At 40.7% G+C, this 26,963-nt stretch overlaps 1 protein-coding gene across 1 annotated transcript in view; it reads right to left on the bottom strand.

Moving 5' to 3' along the window:
* Positions 1-3,050: 3,050 nt before the first annotated feature.
* VAPA (VAMP associated protein A) overlaps positions 3,051-26,963 on the bottom strand; it is a 98,516-nt gene continuing 74,603 nt past the window's right edge. The window contains exons 3-6 of the mRNA XM_068237167.1: positions 23,220-23,323; positions 21,567-21,647; positions 13,250-13,396; positions 3,051-10,266 (exon numbers count right to left, since the gene is read on the bottom strand). Coding sequence (XP_068093268.1) covers positions 10,150-10,266; positions 13,250-13,396; positions 21,567-21,647; positions 23,220-23,323 — 449 coding nt within the window. The 3' untranslated portion in view covers positions 3,051-10,149. The remainder of the gene's footprint in view (positions 10,267-13,249; positions 13,397-21,566; positions 21,648-23,219; positions 23,324-26,963) is intronic.

Below are 26,963 nucleotides of genomic sequence, written 5' to 3' on the forward strand. Positions count from 1 at the left end.
GGGCTTTGGGACTGTGGATGGAGACTGACTGGCGCAAAACCTAATGCATAAAATGTCTGTGCAGATCAGGCCCAGGCTAAGGTTTGAATCTTGGACCAAAGCAATCCAAATCATTCATGCTGTCCACTAGCCACTGAACTGTGACCAAACATTTACTTTGAAATGAATAAATTATTGTGTGTGACTACTACAGGAAAGGACACTTCCTCTACCAAATTTTGAAATTATTTTTGATTCCTTAAAAAGGACTAACACCTTATAGATTTCTACCATAGTGCTCAACAATTTTCAGTAAAAAAATATTAAAAGTTGCATAAAGAGTACAGAATCTGTAGTGTGATTTAAAGCTACCTCATAATATAACAAAACTCCACTCTCAAAAGTTACAGCAGATCCCCAACAAAAACGCCAACAAAAAAATATTTTAAAGAGTATGTGGTATACTCCCCTCCACCTGGGAAAGTCCATTAAAGCTGATTTACCCTAGTTTCTTGGGCAGTGTTCTACCCAGGATTTTTTTCCAGCCGGTGGGGTGAGATGAAAGAATGCAGGGCCGATGCTTCTGTGTGCAACTCTGCTTACAGAATAGGAGGAGGTGAGCCAATGGCAGCCAGGTGCTCACCAAAACTAGTCAGGTGGAGCACCCGGCTAAAAAAGAGCCTGGGGAGAACACTGTTGGGTACTGTAACTTCTAGTTCCAGACACTCATTGGAGACAGGAACATTAACTCTAGAGTTGGGCGAACTGTTAGCGCAACTGCAGCCGAACTGTTCGGCTGCCCAACCTGTCATGTGGCTGTGGCTCTTACTACTTCCGGGTCGCAATGACCCGGAGTAGTACGTCTGCGCTGGCCCGGCGGAGCGCATCCTAGATCGCGCTCCCGTTGCTGGGCACTCTCTGCGCATGTGTGTGACGTCATGAGTGACGTCACACACATGCGCAAAGAGTGCCCGGCAACGGGAGTGCGATCTAGGACGCGCTTCCCCGGGCCAGCGCAGACGTACTACTCCGGGTCATTGCGACCCGGAAGTAGTAAGAGCCACAGCCACATGACAGGTTGGGCAGCCGAACAGTTCGGCTGCAGTTGCGCTAACAGTTCGCCCAACTCTAACTCTTGATCTTGGTAGAGGAGTTTGCATTTGTAAGCAGAATGTGGCAGGGATACTGAGGGACATGTCTGCATTTAGACTGCTTGGTGAGTACACTATTCTCCTTCAGACACCTTACATCATGGGTGGCTGAAAACGGTGAATTTATCATCTGTCAGCTGCTCACCTGCACTGGTGGCCAGGTGCTTGGTAACCCCCCCCCCCAAAGAGGGTTACATCTGAGCACAGCCATGTGACATATTGCGATGTTTTGCCAATGTGTAACACAGACACGCACCACCCTTACAAATGCCGCAAATCAGCTGCAAAAAAATTGCAGCAAAAAGACGCTCGTATCCGGCATCCTGAACTGCCCAACAAGCATCAAGTTATGGTCACAAGGGGTAGTTTATAAAAGTCATACTGGCTGTACTATTGTGTGATTTGTGTTATATAAAGGTGTATTCCATTCAGAGGAAAGTCATCTGATAAAGATAACATTTATGAGCTTATGGAACTTGAGCGCTACTACAAGGAAACAGATAAGAATTAACAGATTAAAGTAATCCATGGAGAGTGCGCGCTCCACCAGAACTAGGACATTTTTGGTTGCCAACAAAATAGGTGGCTGATGTTATGCAGGTTGAGCACAGCTGATATAATTTATTAAAGGGATACTTAAAGAGAATCTGTATTGTTAAAATCGCACAAAAGTAAACATACCAGTGTGTTAGGGGACATCTCCTATTACCCTCTGTCACAATTTCGCCGCTCCCCGCCGCATTAAAAGTTGTCAAAAACAGTTTTAAAAGGTTTGTTTATAAACAAACAAAATGGCCACCAAAACAGGAAGTAGATTGATGTACAATATGTCCACACATAGAAAATACATCCATACACAAGCAGGCTGTATACAGCTTTCCTTTTAAATCTCAATAGATCATTTGTGTGTTTACCTTCTGTCCCCTTCTTCTCTCATGCACTGAACAATACAGGCTTCCTGCAGACAGCTCTGCATGTGCCTGTGTTTGTAATTCCTCAGTATGTGTCAGCCAGCTACTTTCACAGCCTAACAGAGGAGGATTTTTATCCAGCTCTCTTCTATCACTGATAAGATAGCAGAGAAGCTGCTGGCTTATGTAAATAAAACACACACTGGAGTGTGCATAGAGGAGCAGACCAGCACGGAAGAGTTGGCAGCCTTCCAGACACAGGCCGACAAGTCTGAAAAAGGGGCCTTAATAGCCTCTGTTTTTGCTTGGAGATCTACTTTCAAACATCTCATCCCAATAACCTATAAATTCTTATTCAACCATGATACATTTTCCACCATTCTAGAACTGCTGTAAAAGCAGGTCTTTCCCATTATACAATATATATGGATGACAAAGCCTTCCCAGCAAGGTTGGAGACTGGATGAGTAATCATTCCACTCTTCTGTGCTCAATTGTTCATCAAAAACCCCAAAGCAGTCCAGACAATGCACTGTGACAACCTGACACAGAACTTCATGCTATCGTCTTTATGCAAAACACAGTGATTCTGGCAGTTCAGATGGCCATATACCATAGACTTTTCACTGTACAGCCTCATTCAATCTTACCACCTCTAAGTTGAATGAAACCTAAACAACCTTTTCAAAGTATTCTCAATTTGTTGGACATTAAACTACAAAGAGGTTACAAGACATACAATTGTACAATTAAGACTGGATAGTGTATGGGTAGCTTAAGACTTTTTTCAACATGGAGGACATTCACATTTAACAGGTAACGGTTTTCTGGAGTTCTAAAACCATCTGAAAAATGTGAATGTTTCCTCGTAAACAAGGCATTAGTTGTAGATTTCAGGTAGCCCCACCAATGTGCTGGGGTTTATTTCCATGAGCTTGTTATCTCTGCTATACTAGTCCATGGTGCCAAGCATTCAGATTCCGTTAAGAAAACACTGACATTGATCATGTGATGTTCTCAATTGCACTTTATTTTATCATTCTAAAAAATGCATCACCTGCCCCGGTATCTGTAAGGGTGGCCATACAATATTAGGTGAGACAACCAATCTATGTCTCCAGGATATTGATCGTTTACCTGCTTACCAACTTGTACTACTATATAGTAGATCAGATTTCATCAGGAATCTGAACTGACAAATTGCGTGCCGCCCTCACTCACTGCCCCACACCTACACCTGACCACTCAGAGAATGGCCTTTCTTGATCAAAGTTTGATTGATAAAATGATCAAACATCGATAGAGGGCCAGAATTTTTTATTGAATCTAAAATCAAACTGATTAACCCATTTCTGTTAAGGTGCCACTACATGAAATATTTGTAGTCAATTGACGTGCTTGCAAATGTGGATAAAAAGACTTGGAGAAGATTTTATTTATTTTAATCAAAACTGGAGTTTCACTCGCACTGTCTGCTTCTCTAGCAAGTATAGAAGGTGGGAAGAGTGATGGAAAAGTGTGCGATCCCCAGTAAATACACAGTTACTTTAAATGCAACATGAGAACTTTACTGCAACAAATTAACGTACCCATAGAGCAACTATTGTTTCTGTACAATGATGCAATGTGTAACTTTTTCATAAAGTACAATATAACAGAATGCAATTTTTTTAACATGAGGTTTAGAAAGCAAAATGGGTAATGTAGGAAAACAGGCTTAGAAAAAGAAGGCACAACAAATGATTAACAATAATCATAAACAGGCCATGCTACTGATCCATAATAAGATGCATATGCAGTAACAACAGGACAAAGCATTAAACACCATTAAAAAAAAAAAAGAAAGTTTGTAGTGTAACTGGTGAGGTCACCATACTTGCCTCCTACTCAGGTGTGTACTGGTAGATGTAGTATTCAGCAGCACATGACACATCATAGAACTACACAATGCCATTGCACCTATCTCTGCAGTGAAATGGAGACAATCAGGCTTATCCAATAAGGCAAAGTGCACAGCACAGATTGCAGTAACCCATAGCAGCCGATTAGCTCTCATTCACTTTTTTTTCTGACTATAATGGAAGTCCGATTGGTTATTTTGGATTACAGCATATACTTTTCTTTCCTAAAATTCGTCTTAGAAAGCTCTCACGTTGAACCATTTCATGCAAAATGTTAAAATTTAGATTTGAGTTCAGTTCACATGGATGTATAAACATTATAAAGCTCTGACATGGAACACACAGGTTAATTTACTAAGGCTGGAGAAAAGTTATAAAACAAAACTGGAATATGCACATCTGAATATAGTGAGAATTGCTGAAAGGTAGGAGAAATTAGTTGGTGTGTTGCTGCAATAGCAAAAAAGAGACTTTCTATAGCATAACCCATCTAGGAGAGCCTGAAGTTTTCACCACAGATTTGTGCCCATGATTGCAACTACACAATCACCAATTTACTACCCTTCATGCCAGTGTTCCCCAACCCTGTCCTCAAGGCCACCAACAGTGCATGTTTTGCAGGAACCTACAAGCCTTCACGGGTGGGGTGAGTAGTGTCTCAGCAGTGCACATTAACTACCTCTGTGGATTTCCACAAAACATGAACTATTGGTGGGCCTTGAGGACAGGGTTGGGGAACACCGCTTTAAAGAACACCTGTAAGGGAAAAAAATGCACCTGGGGGGTACTTTCCTCGGAAGGGGAAGCCTCTGTATCCTAATGAGGCTTTCCAAGTCCTCTTCAACATCGGGGATCCAATGCGGGCAGTCCCCAAACAATACAGCAATATTTACAATCTGTGCTCCTGTGCAAGAGCAGTACAGGCTTCCCCTCAGGGTCCAGTGGAAATGGTCAAAGCCGATCGGGGTCGTTCTACGGTGCAGGCGACTCGAGTAGAGTGCACCGAATTGGGTTTAGCTATACATTTCCACCAAATCCCGAGGGGAAGCCTGTACTACACCTGCGCAGGAGCGCAGATTGTAAATATTGTCGCGCGCTGCAACTGCTACTGCGTTTGTTGGCAGATTTTAAGGGGGTGCCTGCGCTGGATTCCAGAGGCTGACAAGGGGGAAGCCTCATTATGATCAAGAGGCTTCCTCCTCCCTAGGTAAATACGCCATAGGGGCACTTTTTCATTACAGGTTTACTTTAAGCAGTACTCACAATATTTTAATATGGCCTAGGCGAGCTACCCTCAAAACCAGCGGGTAATTAAAAAATGAAGCTAGCAGGCATGGTAATAGGTTTCACATTTTGCCAAATTTAAATTTGGCAAAATGTAAAACACTGCATGTATTCAACAGGATGTGGAAACGTCTAACATTTTGTTCTATTGCCTTTAAATCTATTTCAAGTGTGATCACCTTAGTGCTGGCTTACATGTCCACATGACTTGTAAGCCGTGGATAGCATTTAAAACAAAACAACAAAAACACAGGGCTGTCAGCACAACTGTTGTAATATCACAATGACATAACCCCCAAACATGTCTGGCATATATACGGTACTATGACTGGCTAGCTTGTGGTTTGTTTCCATGTTATGCTCAAGTAATCAAGGTAGCATAACAAGCCGCCAGCTGTAACTGGATATTTCCTCCAATAATCACAGTACTTTGTGGAAGAGAGTGGGGGCTGTCGCAGCAAGTTCCCATTTATAAGAAAAAAAATTGCCACAATTCAGTATCTAATGAGATACAATATGTCAATCATACATAACCTTCACAACACTATTCCTTAGATTTATGGTTTGAAATGTACCATGCAAGGCTTCAATAAGGTTAGCTGCCAATGCAGAACAGCAAGGAAATCTGACTCCGGAGCAAAGAGACTCACTACTGGACCACAAAACAGTTTAATACAGGAACCTGCTGGGTATTGCGGGATCAGCTGTAGAGATGCATCATCAGCTACAAAGAAAGATTCTATTTCCCATCGGCCCATTTGGAAGATTATTCCAGGAATTAAATAAAAGTGGAATACCCCCAAATTCACAGCTGAGCTCCAAAATCCTTTTTTTCTAACCGATTGAAAGAGGTCAGTAGTATTCTTCTATATGGCAAATTCAGAAACTGTAGTGATAAGGTAGGCATGGTTTATGCATTTACGCACTTGCAGCCTGCTAGGTAGTGGATGAAATTCCTGCTGCTAAATTGGGCTTAGTGTAAAGTTGTAGCCTTCACATGGGTGTATTGATGACGGGATTCCCTGTATGAACATGGCAGGAGGAAGCATGATGGAATCCAGCAGCTGTAAGACTCTTTGAGCGACAAGGGAAGCAGCAGGACACAAGTCTGTTTTAACTCTGCAAACTGTACTCAAAACTGAATTTCAAGAACGATCCTATTTATTAAATAATTTTGTCAGATTGGGCTTTTTTTATTTTTACCCCCGAAAAAAAGCTATGGCCTCATTCCATACAGTATATGCATTGCCAGGCATTTTAGCGCAATACTTACAGTATGTGATACGTAAGGCAATCACACTGCACTTTCTGACTGTTCCCACTTAGGTGCTGTGCAGCAGTGTGTTATAAGTATGCACTGCTGCATGCATTTTTGCATGCAGCACAGCACTGCCCCATTCAATATGGTTGAAAGTGGTCAGTGCTGCAACGGACAGTAATGCATTTCTTGTGAGTTGCTGTATAAATGCACAAACCTGTGCACTGCATCGTAGGAACAAGGCCTAAACCATGATGTAAGATCACTGGCAGAGTTCTCAACCCCCCACCACAAAAAAAATGGTATTATTAAAAGGTTTATATTTTTCATATTGTAGAGCATGGTGCAATGGGAGTGGTTTCAGAGCTGGGTGCCTCTGTCACTATAGTAGACCGTCCGGCTCCAAACACACTTCCATTGTGCTGTGCACTGTATTAACAAAAAGAATGTGTTGTAATGGGTAAAACCTGCTATAATTAGCAACTTTGTTAGCCAGAAAAGAAATCTATTATGGAATTGCAATCAAAATGTCTTGAACAGCAAAATGCTGCAGAAAACAAAACTTTACTGCATGGTCTGTTAACATTGTACTTTTCCTTTACGGCTGTAAAAAGAATTTAAATAATCAACAAATTTCCTGTTTGGGCTGTAAAAGTAGTCTAAGGGCTCTTTTCCACTATGAAATGCGATCGCGTTTCAATTTCCACCATGCGATTGAGCTACTATACTCATAGTACAGCTCAATCGCATACAAAACGCGGCAGGACGACAATTGCGCTTTGACCAAAATCGCATCGCAATCGGATCGCACTAATGGAAATTGCTGCTGCAGTGGCATAAATGCTTACAAGTGTATGGCTGTGTTGCAATACCAGACAACAATAGTAACGAGGCGATGGTTTAGGAGCTACTAAAACTGAATTGTGCCCAAATAATGCACACATATTTTTTTTTCCTGTTACAAGTTAAAACTTAATCCCAGATCTTAAAGGAATACTATCAAACAATGCTTTTTTTTAGCAAATATGATTAAAACATGTAAAAACATTGTAAATAAAGGACTCGCCATATATTTATGTTTGCAGCGATTTTTTTTCTTAATGTATGTAAGTATACGACAGCGTGCCCTGAGGACACTGACGGCAACGCGGCAAAGGAAGTGTTCCGCCCTCCTTTGCGACAGAACACTGTGCACATATGGAACTGCAGGACAGTAGCAAGAGAAGGCAGAGCTCCTCTTACATGCTATTGGCTGAAGCACTATTGTTTAACTCCTGGCATCACCTACAAACTTGGATTATTCCTTTACCGCGTTGCCGTCCGTGTCCTCAGGGCATGCTGTCGTATACATACATTAAGAAAAAAAAAATCACTGCAAACAGAAATATGTGCAGAGTGCTTTATTTACATTGTTTTTACATGCTTTAATGAGGTTTGCCAAAAAAAAAAAAAAAAAAAAAGGCAGTGTTTGATAGAGTTCATTTAACTTCTCCCCTCAAGCTGGCCCAAATATAGATTATTATAAATATTCATTTATATAGTGTTGACATCTTTTGCAGCACTTTACAGATTACAGTTATATCACACTCTTCCCCAGAGGAGTTCACAACATGATCCCTACCATGGTCGAAATCTCAAGCCTATTATATGCTAAGGGTTTTTTTTTGTGTGTTTTTAAGGGGGAGCCAATAAACTTATCAGCATGTCTTTGGGATGTGTCTGGAAACCAAAATGCCCAAAAGAAAACCACTCAAACACTGGAAGAGCATGCAAACTGAGAGGTAAGCGTCCTGGTCAAAGAAAGACCCTAGTGCTGCAAGAGTGCCATTTACTACACCATCATGCTGTCCCTACTTCTTTAAGAAAAAACAGTATATCACTAATCTGCAATCCAAAGTAAGTTAGATGTAAAATACTCATATTTCTTACTTTTTTTCTCATAATTTCACATGTGATTAGGCAGTTTAGTTACCAAGTAATGCCTTCAGTGGTGAAAATCCAAAGCAAGTTATCTTGCTGCTGAGTGTTGAGACTGGGAGCCCCATAGCAGCAATGTAATGCTGCACGGGGCACGTAGTGGTAATTTGGGGCTCCGGCAGTTGCCAGACCTGGAATCACATCTCCCTCCGAGTTGCGACAACTCGGAGGGGGAATAGTATTTACTGCTGCCGGGGAGTTTTGCGGCCCTGCGCTGAACTGCATGGCACTGTAACAATATGTACTCGTGAAAATCTGCTGTGCAAATGCATGATGTTTGCCAGTCAACCAAAAAATTCATGAGCCTCCTGCAATAATGAGGAACTTGCACAGGGAACTCTGTCACTCCCCACAATGGCATCAAACCTCACACACCTTCCAAGGATCTGGCATCCTGCAGAACAAGTATGGTTGTCAACATCTATGTTGAACGCTTTCCTCTACTTGTTTATTAGGTGCTGCTCAAATAAGCAACTGCAGTAAAGTTTTTCTAGACAAGCAGGGTAATAGTAGGGAAGAATCTGACCTAGTAAATCTTCCACAACCTTACAAGCAAGATGCTCAGTAGGTCAGGAGTGAGAAGTCAGCACCCTAGGGGGTGTGTGTCATTTAACTGGCATGGGGAGAGAGGAGAATGCAGCTTAGAGGGAACTGGTACAAGGTGACACTTGTGGCCAAATTGCCATTTTATAACAGATTGCCATAACCTATGCTTACATACTAGACACCACCAGCAGGGCAGCAGAAACAGGTTAATGCTGTAGCAGGTTTTCAAAAATGCAACAGTTCTGATGGCTTCAAACAGTGATTACAAGTCCATCTCAGATTGTAGAAGTCATCTCGGATAGGCTGGCTTGCTACAAAGAGGTTTTGTACAGAACAAGACTAGGATACAGACAATACAATAAGCTTCCACTGCAGTATTTGTTGAGATGGTGGACTTTACCTCATCTAATACTGATTGGATCTCCACACATACTTTCATTACTTCATTGCGCCTACAGAAAAAGATGTTGCTTTTTACAGACATAAAGAAACCATTATGTTACAGGTACCAAAATTAGCAGCACAATACACTGAACTCTCAGACCCTTTTCTACTAAATAGACACAGAAAGGCTAGCCATCAGGAAAAATATATATATCTATAGAGTTATCTGGTTTTATTCCTTTCAACCTTCATTATAATGGGACATGGATGCAGAAAAAAAAAATATGCCACATCTGCCTCACAGAGAACCTGAACTGCCAATACAGATATACATTGCAAAATAAAAGATTCAGCTTTTACACAGAAGAGAGACAACCCCCAAATACCTCAAATCTTATACCTGAATTAGATTAGCAATCTAAGGAAACAGTGTTGCAAAAAGTTGACAATTTTTTTTAAAATGATTAAAATAATATGTACAAAACAGTATTTCTGAAACCCATTAAAACCACAGAAATGAAGGTTTGTAGATTACATCTCTCCCCATAAAGGACTGGATGTGCGATGAGCTCCCATTCAATGCGTGAACACACTTTTGTCCCGCAGACAGTTTTTTTTCTTTTGTTTTATTCTGTTTATCGACTTCAGATTGAAAACTGTGATGCCAAAAATGCTGCTGTACATAAACTGACATGGCAGCTAAACAACTTTCCGGCCAAGAAGGGAACAAAAAGAGTGGAAACACTTCATGCCTTGAATTACAAGATGAACTTCCCTAAAAAGAAACCAATGAAAATTGCTGCAATAACGACGACGAGAGATGGGATGGGAATTCCTTGCTCTTTCACAATTCCTCGGCCCTTCCCTCCGTCATCCTGGAAAATAGAAACCAGAATATTAGCGATTACCTTATCTTAATATTAGAAATAAGAATTCTCACGACTTAAAGGACCACAATCGCAAAACATTGTAAAATACATACATGTAAGATGTACATTTGTCCCAGAGTAAGATGTACTATAGATTACTTTTTTTTCCTATGTTGCTGTTGCTTATGGTAGGCAGTAAAATTCTGACAGGTTTTGAACTAGTTCATCTCCTCATAGGATTCCAGAGGGTTTTCTTTTTTTTCTACAAAACCACTCAATCGAAAGGATCTACACAAGGACACTGGCCAGTCAGTCTCCTTACTCATTTGCACACTATTTTGGCTGCTGGACGCATCAGTCGATCTGGAAAAATTGCTACCACCCCAAACGTGTGGTCCGTTCAGCAGAATGGACCAAACTGATCCATTCCAACCAAACAATGTAAATGAATCATATTGATTAACATAGGATCTGAACGGACCCTTTTTTATGACAGTGTAAACTGACTAAGTGACAACAGAGGAGAAAATAAATATATAGTGCCAGTTACTCTGGCACAAGTGTACATTTTACACATTTGCAAACACGTGCATTTTAAATGTTCATGAAAGTGGTCCTCTGAAGTACCCACAGAAAGGAATCGCACACAGTGCAAGCTTACAGTTCAAGATCCGCCAAGACACTCCAGCTGGAGCTTGACATAACAGCCCTCAGCTCCGCCCATCAGTTTTCTCAAAGGCACTGGGAGCTGGGAAGTGCTAATGGCATACAATAGACTTCCCAACAGTATTCCTCTCAGTGGTTACAAAGGTTTTAAAGGAACCTGAAGCAAAAGGTATATGGAGGCTGCCATATTTATTTCCTTATAAGTGGATCCAAGATGAAAAACTATAAACAAGTAACTTGTCTCTATATATCTCATCTAAAGTTTAGATAGTTTACACAGTAAATCTAGCTGTAAACCGTATATTATTATTATCTCCTCCCCTCTGCTCTGAAATCTCTGGCTGGTAACGCCTCCTCTTCCTTCGGGAAAAGCCACCTTTTCCCCAGACAAAGCTCCCATGAGTACTTGCTACAGAATGCTTAGGCGCTGGAGGAGCTGTGGGTGAGGCTGGTTTAGTTTATAGGGAATTAAGGTATTTAAAGAAAAAAAGTATTTGGCTTGAGGTACGCCCTATATATGTAAACTATATGTAAGGGGCACAGTTATGCAATGAGTAAAAGTTTATCTCGGATCCACTTTAAATACCAGTTGCCTGAAAGACCTGCTGATATATTTGGCTGCAGTAGTGTCTGAATCACACCAGAAACAAGCATGCAACTAATCTTGACAGATTCGTCAATGTCAGAAATACCTGATCTGCTTCATGCTTGTTCAGGGTCTATGGCTAAAGTATTAGAAGCTGAGAATCAGCATGGTAGCCAGGCAACTGGTATTGGCATCCTCCATATCACTCTCACCTCGGGTTCACTTTAAATAAGACCTTAGCTGCTTATGTGGAAGTTTAGATTTACTAATGCTACCCATACACAAGTGCCATGACAAACAATGTCGCAATCGATATCTCCCCGTTGGCAATGTTAGTTGTTTGCCAGATCAAGTATGTATGTAAGCAATAAATAAATAATCCAAAGTTGGAAAGTTAATTTTGGCACATACAAATGCTGAAGCCTACAAGTTTTTCCACAGAAAGATCTGCCGAGCACCTTCATATGGCAAAATTGTTTTTATGAGGTTATCGGCTGTGTGCAGGGATGACAGGGCAGGTGCCTGATCAGTACAGTAGCATATCTTAAAATCCAGGAACAGCAAAGTACAAAAGAACAGGACATGTTCTGATGAGAGACACTTCCAGATAGAAATCAGACATCCCCTGAAAATAAGCCCTCGCACATATATTGGAACAAAAATTAATAGAAGACAGTGTCTTATTTTCAGTGAAAATCCGGTCCTACATCTCCCAGTGTGTATTGCAGCGGCCAAGGTGACACTTCCACTCCTGGAGCATTGAGCTCCACTTTCAGAAGATGGAGCTGTACAATTCGAAGGGGAACTAGGGAGCAGTCCCCTGAAGGTAATAATGCTTTTAATCCCCCACCTAGTGTTTGAGCAGGCCTATTACTGCTTTGTTTTTATTGATTTAAATAAAAAAAAAAATTGTATCTAAAAATAATTTGCAGTTATCCAATGAAAACTTAAAATGTGCATTTTAGGAGAAAACTGTAAAAGCGGGTTGTGGGTCGGGTTGAGTGTCAAATTGCAGGTCGGGGATTAGATTCACCAGAGAGCGGGTTGCAGTTCGGGTGCGGGTCTGAACAATTATACGTGTGCAGGCCTCCAACTCAGTGTGGCCCGTATATACCTTTTCACTTTGACAAAAACCGTACACAAAACTTCTATTTCCAGAGCAGCTGCCTTAGCTTCCAAAGCGATTTTTAACCTTAGTGGAAGTCTGTTGAGATCAGCGTTATGATAACTTATAGCATACTTTACTGCAGTCATCATAGAAATTATACGGCTACCAATGACACGACTAGAATGCTTTTGCTGCAAAGGCTAAACTATTTTCATTGGGAAGGTATTACAGTATTTCAACACAAAAGCAATAGTTTACCTTAAGGGTTGTCTCACTGTGTGTCAGGGCAAAACATAGATGAATAGCCCGAACTTGAACAAACTCCAACATTTTGGAGCTGCAATCAAATAACTGACCTCAGTATCATACCATATCTGCGTGACACAGTGTTGCCAACTAACCAAGCATCTGACCAATGTGGCACTGGCCCAATGACGGTCTGTCCTATCTGATTGTTTACCTATTCACCCAAGTGCTAAATGCATCAGCAAAGAATTGTACTCATTTTTTCAATGGTGACAAAATGTTTGTATCAAGAATTATGTGCCATATTGCTGCTTCAATTCTTCATTTTGGGAGAAGTACAACATACAAGAAAGATATTAGTAAGTTATAAAAATGTTCCTTACTCTCAGCATTTGATTTTCATCTGACAGTCTTATAATCTCAGACTGAAGTTTCTTGCACTCTTCCACAAGTTTCCGAGTTTCAGTATCATCCATAGATGAGCTACCTTTTGTCGGCAGACAGGTAAACAATTTGGTAGCTTCATGTGTCTGAAAATAGAAACATGACATGTCAATATTGTTTATACAGATATAAAAACAGTACTCAACACAAGCAGACTTAGAGTAATACCATAACAATCAGTTCCAGCACAGGTGCAATTTAAAAAACAAAGCAGTCTAATTACCATTAGTAATATTTTAATTTCATTTTTGTTCCGGGTTCATTAGGTCCAAAAAAATCATCATTCTGCAGGATACCATTCTAAAAGGTTTATTCACTAAAATGAGCATGCTACCAATATGGATGACCAATGAGATGCAAATAATTCCTACTTGACGCAGGATTATGCAAATTTGTATGCAGCTTTAGGGCTCGTTTCCACTATCGCGAATCTGCATGCGTCCAACGCATGCAGATCCGCACATGTAATGCAAGTGGATGGGCCTGTTTCCACTGTAGCGTTGTTGAGGTGCGTTTTTTTCAGCGTGAAAAAAACGCACAAAAGAGCCAACGATTTCGCCTGCGTCGGGAATCCGTGCGAATCGCCGCTAATGTATTTAATAGTAAAAACGCATGCGTTTGTTACATGCGTTTTTACCCGCGATTTCGCACCTTTTTCAATTTTATTTAGCCCTGGCAGTGTCATGGTTAATTTCGCATGGCACCCTGCCATGCGAAATCGCGGGTAAAAACGCATGTGGAAACGCATCCGCATGCGTTTTTACAAGCGTCGGAATGCGGCCGAAATCGCGTCGCAACAGTGGAAACAAGCCCTTAAAAAAAAAGTAAATTAAACCTTGTGCTACTTGGCTGGTCCATTTTCAAATTGCATAAATTTGCATACAAAATTTACATCATTCTGTATGAACCCGGAATTATTTGCATCTCGCTGTCCATCCCTAGTAATTAATCTTATAAAACAAAATGATTAAGGTTGCCACACACCCTACATTTTTTTTTAAATATCTGTTCAATTAAAGAATAGCAATCAATTTTTCTGACTGGTTTTAACAATTCAAAAATCTGATCAGTATACCACACACCTATGTTCAATTTTTCCCCAATCATGAATAAAATAACTGAAAGCTCAGAAAAAATTGATTGGAACTGTACATCAAGTAATTGACAATCCATCACACACCATACAATTCTTGATAACGTTGTCTGAAATTTCCAGCATGTCCAATATCCAAAAATCGAAACACAGAAAAACAAAGCAAAGCTCATTTTTTTGGGACAACCTATTGAAATTAACGAATTGGTAAAAAAAATGGATCTTTTAATTGTATGGTGTGTGGCCACTTTTAGGTTTCAGTTATAAATCCAATTCAGGGAAAAATACTCGGTTTTACTGTCACCCCACTCATAATCCTTAGGTGTAGCGGTTACCTGAACGGCCATTGAGCAGAATGGGAGAAGATGGTTAGTGGCTATAAAAGCCAACAGTTAGTGAAGGAAGAGGATGAGTGACAGATGTGTCATCCTCCCATCCCAGAAGAAATATCAAGACACCAGATTGCTTCAGGAGCACACAGAGCCCTGGCCAGGTTACAGTGCCATTTAATCTAATGAGCATTTGGGGGATTTTGGGTGCCCCTTACAATGTTAGGTGGAGAAATAATTTTTCTGTAAATAGGCTATGAAGTGAGCCAAAGCAAACATGACCAATAAACACTGGATACAAATGTTGTACAATTTAGTATACTAATGTTGTATAATGTATGAGGTTTCTGTGGTTTTTTTTTTGGGGGGGGGGAGGGGGGGTGACAAAATGACTACACAACATACACGCTACACTGAGTTCTATATTAGTGATTCACTACCTTCAAATGACAGTCTCGTGCATGAAGTATGTGGCTGCAGGAATAGCTCTGCTGTCTTTGCAACCCTCGGCACTCCTCCCTGCTTTCCACCAATAGCAAGTTACCTCTTTTTTTAAATTTTCCAGCTTTGCAGTTAGTGTGAGCCATGAAATCTCTATGCCTACAATAAGTAGAATTTTCCAAAAGGATATTGTATGCTAATCTGTCAGGTCAGGCTCTGCACTAAACAGAGGAAATTGCTCTTCCATAAGGTAAAGGAACTGTCCTATTCCCTTTTATTAATTCTGATCTAGTGAAGGCTCCAAAGAATCTGGCATATTGAGAAAAACCTGTAATTCTTGGTTTATTGCTGCTACGTGGAAAGGGTGCAACGAGTCTCACATTTCCAGGTGCAGCAATGTAAGATGCTAAGATCCCTTTGGTAATTGCAAACGGTTTCTCAACTTTTTCTAAATTCTGACTGTCTTGTGGTTTCACATGTAATTTTATCATCCCCAAAACTTGCTAATAATTTAACTTTTGGTTTATTACTGTTAGTTTCTTATGCATTGTGTAAGCTAGAAGCAGCGTGGTAATGATTAACATTTTTGGAGTGTAAACATGCTCAGTTTTTGTTGCCCAGCAGTTTATGTTGCCCCTTTCACAAAGAACAGTTCTAGTGTATATGTTTAGTATGGACTCATGGCAAGACAGGGCTGACAGACAGAGAAGTAGAAGCACATGGAAGGATGATCTTTAGGCTTTATACTATGGCAGGATGTATATAATGAAATGGTGTAGAAAACTGCCTTATGAGGCATGGTAAACAGGAGGAAATTAAGTATAAAGGAGTTCTGTGGAACAATGAGATGTGAAGTATATGGGGGTAAAAAGTGTATTGATTGAGGTACATGAAATAAATGGACCCAGAGATGAAAATTAGTTAGACATGAGCACAGAAAAAGATCAGGGTAATTAAACATGGAGGTAAAGAAAACAATGGCCTATTGCTGCAGAATCCACAGCGTTTCCCCACAATTGATTCAAGCAGGGAAACGCTGCCTATTACATCAATAAACTTGCTGTCTGAATCGCACTGTGGTTTATCACAGCATGCATCCATATACCTATAGGTGTGCATGGCACGGTTACAGGGAATCGGATACATCCCACAAGACGCACGCTGGTATAGTAAGCTGCGTCATGAGGCACAAGACAGAATGAAGCCTAATGCCCCTTGCACACTGGCAGTGTGACTCTGCATTGAGTTACCTTTACTTATTGCAAGGTGCCCCAAGTGCAATGTTAGTCAATGGAGTCTTGCAGAGTTAATGCGATACGCCAAAAGCATCTGATCTGCCGCAAAGTCTGCATCACGTTAACACATAAACTGCACTTACTGCAGAGTGCACGAAGGGAGTGTGGTGCGGCGTGCATGTGTGGTCCGACGGGAATCCCAGTGACATACTTCCTGCCCATTAGGGAGTACGTCAATAGCTGGAGGGAAGGCTTATGCATATGACCCTGTCCCGGGTTCATATTAAGCTTCATATCTGCAGTGCGATGCAGTTCCTTCACGGCATCGCACAAATCCAGTGAAAAAACAGCCTAAACAATAAAAATGGCCGAGAAATAATAGAGGTATATGCTACTGACAGTACTAATGTAAAACAAAGAAAAATGGCAAGAGACTAGGTAGATGCCAGTTGACACTTGGCCAAGGGTGATGTTCAGGACCATGTTTACAGTGTCCCAAAATTTTTGAAAACTGGGTTGTACTATCTCATGGCCAGACAAAAGAAAACGATGAAACCCCTGCGGTTTCTTTGGGCAAGTTTATATATAATATTCTACTTGCTTTAGGGGGGGCAAAATGTAACCGCCATGACGTAGATCGGCGATCCCCGGCCTCTGATTGGCCAGGGGTCGCCGGCATCTGATAGGCAGAAGCCTATCCTATCAGGCGCAGGACGGATATCCATCCTGCGCCGCTCAGAGGGGAAGGGAGAGGGAGGGAACGGGCAAGAGGGAGAACGCTGCGGAGGGGGGCTTTGAAGAGCCCCCCCCCCGCTAAGCAAATGCAGCCGGCGGCGATCAGACCCCCCCCCCCCCCCAGCAGGACATCCCCCTAGTGGGGAAAAAAGGGGGGGTTGTCTGATCGCCCTGCTGCACTCCTGATCGGTGCTGCGGGCTATAGAGCCCACGCAGCACCGATCATTGAAAAATCCCCTGGTCGTCAAGTGGTTAAAAAAATAGGCTTTTGCTTAATTTACCATAAAAAAAGGCTTGCTGACAGTATAAAACCAACCCACTAACGAAGTATTTCTTGCTTTATGTACTTAGAATACTTTCTCTAGGACTAAGTTTGCATTGCCTCCATGTTAGGAAAATAAGTCCTAACAGCAAACCTGAAATGTAAGTAGATTAACCACTTTAGCTTTCAGGACGTAGCTCCTACGTCCAAAAATGCATGCTGTACATGGGAGCTACGTCCACGAAAAAAAAAAAAAAAAAAAAAAAGACGGAGCCACGGGGGTTCACAGGGCTGCTACCGCCAAGGTGCGCAGGGCCGCCCATTAGCCCGGAGATCAATGAATGGAAATGCTGTTCCCATTTATTGATGTAAGTCCCTGTTAGAACGATCGCTGTCTTCTATGGAGAAACCACCATCGTTTTGTTACACATCCCCTCTTCACTTACTGTAAGCAGGAAGCCAAAAAACAAAACAAAAATTCACTGAGGCCATCATGTGGCCAAATAGTAAATCTACATCAGCATACTTTTTTTTTATGAATAGACACACTTTTCCTTTTGATATTAAATGTTTACCTCCCACACACCCAAAAATACTCAAAATGTTTAATACATTTTTTTTTACAATAAAAAAAACAAAACATAAATAGTTACCTAAGGGCATAAACTTTTTGTAATATGCATGTCAAGAGAGTATATTATTTTTTAAATTATAAGCTTGTAAATAGTGATGGACGCAAAACTGAAAAAAGCACCTTTATTTCCAAATAAAATATTGGTGCCATACGTTGTGATAGGGACATAATTTAAATGGTGTAATAACCGGGACAAATTGGCAAATAAAATAGGTGGGTTTTAACCACTTTACCCCCAGCGGTACGGATTTCTCCGTCCCTTTTTCCACCCTGTTACCACCAAGGGACGGAGAAATCCGTACCCGCCGCTGCTCCCGCCGCTGTCTGCGCTCCCGCTCGCTCATTCGTGCGCCCCCGCTCTGAGATCAATGAACGGGAAAAACCTTTCCCGTTGCTTGATCTAAGCCCCCCGCAATGATCAGCTGCTTCTACGAGAAGCAGCGCGATCATTGTGAAAAAAAAAGTTGCCCAGCCTCCCTGAACTTCCTGCAAGTGTACTTCCTGTACGCTTGCAGGTCGCATAAACAAAAAAAACTCACTGTAAAATAGTAAAACTACACCCTAAAGCATTTTTCATATACAAATACATTAGTTATACATTAAAAATTAACTCATTACCTCCCACACTCCCCAATTTATTTATTTTTTGTAATTAAAAAAAATACAATTAAAAAAAACAAATAGTTACCTTAGGGACTGAACTTTTTACATATTTATGTCAAGAGGGTATAACACTGTTACATTATAAACTATGGGCTTGTAATTAGTGAAGGACGCAAAACTGAAAAAAATGCACCTTTATTTCCAAATAAAATATTGGCGCCAAACATTTATCCTTCAGCCTTCAGTCGTTTTCACTTTATGCATCCGAGCAATGTTCACCTCCCATTCATTAGCCTATAACTTTATCACTACTTATCACAATGAACTGACCTATGTCTCGTTTTTTTCCGCCACCAATTAGGCTTTCTTTGGGGGGTCCATTTTGCTAAGAGCCACTTTACTGTAAATGCATTTTAACAGGAAGAATAAGGAAAAAACGGAAAAAAATGCATTATATCTCAGTTTTCGGCCATTATAGTTTTAAAATAATACATGTCTCCACATTTAAAACTCATGTATTGTATGTGCCCATTTCTCCCGGTTATTACACCGTTTAAATTATGTCCCTATCACAATGTATGGCGACAATATTTTACTTGGAAATAAAAGTGCATTTTTTCCGTTTTGCATCCATCACTATTTACAAGCTTATAATTAAAAAAAAAAAATAGAAATATTTCATGTTTACGTAGATATTTAAAAAGTTTAGACCCTTAAGTAAATATTTATGTGGTTTTTTTTAATTGTAATGTTTTTTTTTATTAATATCTAACATTTGATGTGGGTATTTTTGGGAGGGTGGGATGCAAATCAATTTTTTTTGTACAGATTGGTCTATTTTTTAATTTTTTTTGCATTTTCATGCAGTTAGCTTTTTGGCCACAAGATGGTAGCCATGAGTTTGTTTACAATGACGTCACTCTAAGCATAACACGGACGCTTAGAGTGACGTCGGGGGAAATAGGAACAGAAAAACCTCAGCTTCCGTGCGAAGCTGACGGTTTTTCTCGGGGGGAGAGCAATCAGAGATCGGGCACCATAGCCCAATTCACTGATTGCCTGTGATTGTTAAAATTACAGAAAAATTAGTTGAAGAATTTCTCAACTTGTCACATGCCAGTTAACTACTTTGGCCTCCTGGACATACTAGCTACGCCCAGGAGGCCATGTGCGCTCCCGCGCGCCCCCGCGGCCGATCACAAGCGTTCGCGCGCACTCCCGGCCCGCTAGCCAGGCAATCAGTGAATCGGGCTATGGTGCCCGATCACTGATTGCTCTCCCCCCGAGAAAAACCGTCAGCTTCGCAAGGAAGCTGAGGTTTTTCTGTTCCTATTTCCCCCTGACGTCACTCTAAGCGTCCGTGTTATGCTTAGAGTGACGTCATTGTAAACAAACTCATTGCTGCCATCTTGTGGCCAAAAAGCTAACTGCATGAAAATGCAAAAAAATTTTTTTTAAAAAATAGACCTATATGTACAAAAAAAATTGATTTGCATCCCACCCTCCCAAAAATACCCACATAAAATGTTTAATAAAAAAAAACATTACAATTGAAAAAAAAAAAATTTACTTAAGGGTCTAAACTTTTTAAATATCTACGTAAACATGAAATATTTCTATTTTTTTTTTAATTATAAGCTTGTAAATAGTGATGGATGCAAAACGGAAAAAATGAACTTATTTCCAAGTAAAATATTGTCGCCATACATTGTGATAGGGACATAATTTAAACGGTGTAATAACCGGGAGAAATGGGCACATACAATACGTGAGTTTTAATTGTGGAGGCATGTATTATTTTAAAACTATAATGGCCGAAAACTGAGAAATAATGAATTTTTTCAGGTTTTTCCTTATTCATCCTGTTAAAATGCATTTACAGTAAAGTGGCTCTTAGCAAAATGTACCCCCCAAAGAAAGCCTAATTGGTGGCGGAAAAAACGAGACATAGATCAGTTCATTGTGATAAGTAGTGATAAAGTTATAGGCTAATGAATGGGAGGTGAACATTGCTCGGATGCATAAAGTGAAAACAACTGAAGGCTGAAGTGGTTAAATATATGTTGTGCCTAAGATAGGACTGAAGTGGAATGTGAACGGTATGAGTATATTTTAGATATGGTTCTCTAAAGATTTGTTTGAACAGGCTAAAGTTGGTTGTCTAAAGATACTCATCAAATAGAAGAAAGACTGGGTCTCTACCTGGATTTATGCAAAATTTGTGGATTTATTAAAAGTACCATAACCACAAAAAAACCACAACGTTTCGGCCAGAGGCCCTTCTGAAGTGTCTTTCTTCAATTTGGACTTTGCTCTTATGCTGGATACACACGGTGCATTTCCGCACTCTATGCGTCCGCCGATTCACGTCTGCTCGATTATTTCCAACATGTCCAATTCGCGTTTCGATGGATTGTTAGGTCGATTTGGCATACTTTACATGTAAATCGACTTATCGAAATGCGCTCGGAAATAATCGAGTCGACGCGAATCAACGGGCGCATCGAGTGCGTATGTATCCAGCATTAAATACCCTTGGAGGATCCAGGTGTGGACTGGTTGACTCCCTGGTGGACTGACCTTGCAGTTTGAGCAGCAAGACCACATAGTTTGTCTATAAGATACTGATCAACCGTGTGCCCATTTACCTGAAACTGCCCCTAGGTAACCACTCTGTTGGGGATAGAACTGAATGGATCAGTTTACAAGCTCAGTGTGCAATTAGTGGCTCACCTATCCTGTGCAATAAAATACTTCAAAAACACAAACATTAAAATTAAAATGTACAGATGGGGTTATCGCTAAACATCCACACCTGTCCAGTATGACCATTTTTGTTTTCCTTCTAATCAAGTACTTGGCTGAGGCATTGAAAGACTGCATCTTTATCTTAAGACATAGCAAGTTTAAAAATGCTAACTTACCGGCTTTTCATGTTCATGTGGCATTTCAAAAACACACTTTAATTTAGAATCCATAAGATCATCAGGTTTTGCCTCTTTCCACTGCAACCACAAAATGATCACATTAAGCACTGCAATATCAAAAGCTATTGATCATACCTTATTACTGCAATTATTTACCCACTAATAATTTCCTAAAACCTTCCAGCTTCAAACTGCACATCTGCAATTCCAACACAACAACTGCACATATGAAAAAGTTCTTACTAACAGTGATCATAAAACACTATGGGATTGATTCACTAAACAGTGCTAGTGAATAACGCTGTAGCGCAACATGAATTATGCGCGGTAAAAAAAAAAATTAAAAATCACACAGCGTGCAGAATAACCACACAAAGCGCGGTAGGGATAAACAGCGCGCTTTACAAATTGACAGCGCGCTACAACTAGATAGCGCTTATTACTTTAAGCACATAGAAGTTTACGCTCGTAATGTTAACATTTGTCAGCTGTTTGCATATATAAGCTTTGCTCAACAGCACCTGCTTCAGAATAGTTTGAGATGGAGCAAGTAAGTGTTATTTGTTTGTATGTGTCCTTTACATTTCTCAGCAGTTTTTGGCATATCTGTATTTTTTCATTTTTTTTTTAAAGTAGTAATTCAATTGTATTGGTCATACGTACAATGCCAAGCAACCATAACTTTTATTGATTGTATATCACTGCAGGCAATGTAACATGGGGATACTGTGTAGTGTGACTTGTGTTGTGTGCCGTGTAGTGTGTGGTATGAATGCATACTGTGAATTTTGATAGTATAAATCAAATGTTATTGCTGACATAAATGTTTAATGTAAGACACTGTGAAGCTGCAGCAAACTGCTGGGGACACTGAAGCTGGGACACTGTGTACTGGAGCTGACAGAGATAAAGGGGACGATTGGCCTAGATTCCCTGAGCTCTGCAGGGACACCTGTACTGCTAGACCCCAAGTTACCCCCTTCCCCCCAGGTTCCCCTCATAGGGAACATTTACATGGTGTTGTTGGCCCCTTACAGATGCTCGAATGTGCTCGATCGCATAAATGAGTATTTATGGCATTTAAAAAGTATGAATAGTCCTGGACAAATGTTATTTTATTAATATATACATTTTTGCTTACATTTTCCTATAGTGATGGAACCGTTTGAGGTTTGGCTGGATGAGTGCAGGTTAGGTAATGAAAGCTTACTTTGCTATGTTTTTAAAGCATGCACTATTAAACTATTATTTATTTAACTACACACTATTTAACACATAATTTTGTATGCACGTAATTCTTTAACAGTGCAAAGTATTTTTTTATTGGAATTTCCAAAAAATTTTAACAATATGCCAAGACATATTAAAACAATATATACAGTGCAAAGTATTACTCGCATTGAAAACAACGCTCTTTGTTTCACTACCTACCTCTATCTAATGAATGTGCGCTATACCGTACTTGCTGATAGCGTGATTGCTTGTAGCGTTATGCCGATAGCACACACAGCTTTACGCCGTACGCGTGTTATGAAATAGCGATGTTTAGTGAATGAACGCCATTGAGGGCATAAGGTAAGCATTCATAAACCGATTATCTTTAAACTGTTTAAAGAGAAAAACAATGAAGTTCAGGGAGAATAAACTTACCACTGCTTCCATATCTGTGATATTTGAGGGTGCAAATATTGTCTGCACCATGAACTTGTGCTTACTTTTTTCATTTGGATCATAGTCAAAAGGTTGTAACATTACTGTGAAGAGAAAAAAGGTAAAGGCATAAAATAAGGGATGCATACTTGCATAAAGAATAGATTAGGCTGCATAACATACTAGGCACATTCAACCACGTACAAATTAAAGTCTTTCCAGTCTTGCAAAATTCCTATCTTTCAAATCAATGTGATCGGCATAAAATGTACACGATCAGTCAAATGTTTAAAAATCCAATTTTCCGCGTTTTTTCAAAATTGAAATTCAAGCAGTTCAATGTCTTATTACACTCTGAAATGAAGGCATACAAAACAAATTGAAGTTAATAAATAAATCATGAAATCCATGTATAAATCAAACCGTATTCTAAAATGTTTTACTCCGCCATTGGTAGAAATTGCTGCTGAACTCACCAGTGACATTTTTACAATGGAAATCAAACAAACATTCAGAAAGTTCTTCTCAACTCTGTTGTAAAAGTACCCATAAACGTGTGCCACTTGTTATCTTTGCTTTCACTCTTCTGCCCTGTTCTTCCCATATCAGCTCAAGGTGGTTTAAGTCTGGAGACAGTGCCTACTACTCCATATTTACACGCTTAACATGTTTTTTTCTAAGGTAGTTCTGGCATAGCTTGGACTTATATTTTGGGTCATTATTTTGCTCTAGGAGAAACCCCTGACCAGACAGGTGCCTATCAGAGCACAAGCGCATATCAAAAGATACTGCACAGATGATATACATTCCCAGGCTTTATAATGAGCACCAACTCCAGCAGACAGTGCAGTGAAAACTACCCTGTGTAGTGTGTGGCCTTTATTCCCAATTTGTCTGACCTGTTGTCCCTCCCCCCTCACAGTTTAGCACACTGTGCAGGTTCCTCCTCCCCTTTGTGTGGTAAAGGAAGCACCCTGCTGCTCTGTAGTATGGTGCCACACTCTGAAATGTTGCATGGGAGAAGAGACACGAATTATATCCACTAATTATGTATTTTGTATATTGGTGTATTCAAGTGCTCTGTATTATGTACCCCATGTTTGACTGTATTATGTACTACATTTGTCTGTATTATGTACCCCATTTGTCTGTATTATGTACCCCAAATGTGAACCAATGTTAATGAATGGCCTAATTCACACTTCAATGCGTTTTTTGCATGCAGAGAACTGATAGCAGTGCAGCACTGTGTGCATTTTCTCTATTATTATGTTCTGTAAAAACACAGGGTGAGCAGAAGAAGAAACACAGAAAACTCACAGACCAGTGCCGCCTCAAGGCTTGATCAACCCTCCATTGCTGTAGAACAGTTGTTCGTGGTTAGCTCATTTCTTGTTCCATGCAAAAGGCCATTTTGTAGAATTCTGAAACGTACATTATTTTTTTTAAACCTTTGGCAGTTCACCATCTACTGTGCCGCTTTGTGCTCACGTGGCTTGGAGCGCAGAACACTCCAGACCACGCGAGCGTGACCACAAGCAGTGCGCTTGCGCAGGTGCAGAAGATGCCGACAGAAGGGACCCTGGGACACCGGAGCTGCGGCAAGGGACATATCTGCTGTCAGGGGCTGGAGGAAGCCCCGGGTAAGTAGAACTCTTTTCGTTTTTGTTTTTTTGTTCAGCTCTTCCTCATTTAAGTTATTCACTGGACTTTTAACAGCTTGAATTTCAATTTGAAAAAGCGAGAAAAACTGGGGTGTTCTAAAACTTTTGACTGGTACTGTAGGTTTATCTGAGTAGTAAGTAATGTGAGCGAGTAGTACAAAATGATGCAGAACATTAGTTTGACAGCTTTTGGCTGAAAGCTTTCAGAACAACAGGTACTGTGTGATGAATGGACTAGTAACCGATCAGCATTTTCACTTAGGTGTGCGCATAGGTCTTCTACTGACTCAGGAAGTTCTAGGTTTGTCCAGCATGAATAACGCAAGTCATGTGTGATGGAAAGACAGGGCAAAAATCACAAGTACAGAGGACAGCCCTGTTTTGCCGTTCCTTGGAATCTGTTTCTGTGACTGTCAAGTCTATAAAGATGCAGCAAAGCATCCATGTGTGGAATAGAGAACAACATGCAGCCTCATCATTCACATGTTACAAAACCACAGGTGACCATTTAAAATTCCGACACACCTACTGCCTGAATGCAAAATTGTTGGTCAACATTTACTGGTGCTTTGAAAAGACACCCAGCAGGTATTCCATTGCATAAGGAATGGTTCACATCAGCAGCTAAAACAGACCTTTTATTGTTTAGGACAGCAGATCAGTAGATTTTGGGGACAGATGTTAAGTATAGGAGGCGTTCATACTTTTTGAATAGATCCACTGTCTCAAACCAGTACCGATGTATGTACACACGATTATTTATATGTGCTTGTGTAGGCAGATGTGTGTTGTGTCTGCCCGTTTGTGGAACTGCAACCATTTGTGTATATTTAGGAATGCAATTGTAAATGTGTGTGCGTATTGGTCTTAGGATCTGAAATCTGGAGAGGCCCAGTTATAAAAACATTAACACAATATGTCAAAAACATTCAATGGGCACACTGCTAAGTGCTGCATTGCATCTATATCTAGAATGGCAACGTCATTTTTATCACAACTCGGCCCAGCTGTATTTAGTCAGCATTCCAATGCACATTTATTATGGTGAACAGTATGAGAGATGCCTCAAAGTGCAGCGCTCAAGAACTGCTGTCACCAATCCAACTGCGTTTCTGAGCAATATCTGTGGAATGTATGGGTGACGGGGGATCAACAGTTGTAGAGCTGTTAACTGCCAGTTATTTCATTTCAAGTTAGACAGGATTTCACAGAACAATGAAACTGGGAGACGGACCAGCTGACTGTTCTGATCTGGGCTGGTCATTCTAATTGAAGGATTGCCTTACTTGATATTGTAGCACCGATGGAAAAATCATGCACCAATATGGGGAATGATTTGTTCATGGGAACCAGTTAGGACAAAGTTCATTTTATTGCAGAATAGGTGTTTTTATAGGGAACTAAGAGTCCATTCACAAATCGTTTTTTTCCTGCAGTTTAACATTCTCGGGAGAATTGCATCAAACCTCTGGTTAGGATGGGTAATGCTGCTGCTCACATCTCATAGTTCTGTGTCACATACAGCAGAATGCTGCCCATCTCCTACATACAGGGGTTCCAGTGGGTTTTTTAAAGAGATTAGTTAACCACTCTTCGACCGCCTAATGCCAATTGGCGTCCACAGAGTGGCTATGTTCTTCCAGAATCCATATGGAGTCATCTCGCAAGGAGAGAGTTTAGATGGGAGTTCTCGCTCACATGAGCGCCCGTCACTAAGCACAGCAGGACACAGATCAGCCTGCCATACCTGGGGCTTCCTCCAGCCCCATCTGCCTGGATCGCTTCCACTCCGCCCTCCTCCACTGCCCGCAGCTACAAGAACTGGGTACTTGCACTTCCGTCATTCGGAGCCAGTCTAGTGCAAGAGAAATGAGCTGTTTGCGTATCTCTCCAGAAGCCGCTGGAGAGATCCGTAGAGGGCGCACTTCTTCTGCGTAGGCTAGCTCCGATGACGTCAGTGAGGGGACCTGGTTCTTGTAGCTGCGGGCAGCGGAGGATGTTGGCGTGGGAGCGATCCAGGCGAATGGCGCTGGAGGAAGCCCCAGGTATGTATAAAACCTTTTTCATCTTTCATCTCAGA

This window comes from Hyperolius riggenbachi, chromosome 5, assembly GCF_040937935.1.
Source record: "Hyperolius riggenbachi isolate aHypRig1 chromosome 5, aHypRig1.pri, whole genome shotgun sequence".
Taxonomy (NCBI): Eukaryota; Metazoa; Chordata; class Amphibia; order Anura; family Hyperoliidae; genus Hyperolius; species Hyperolius riggenbachi.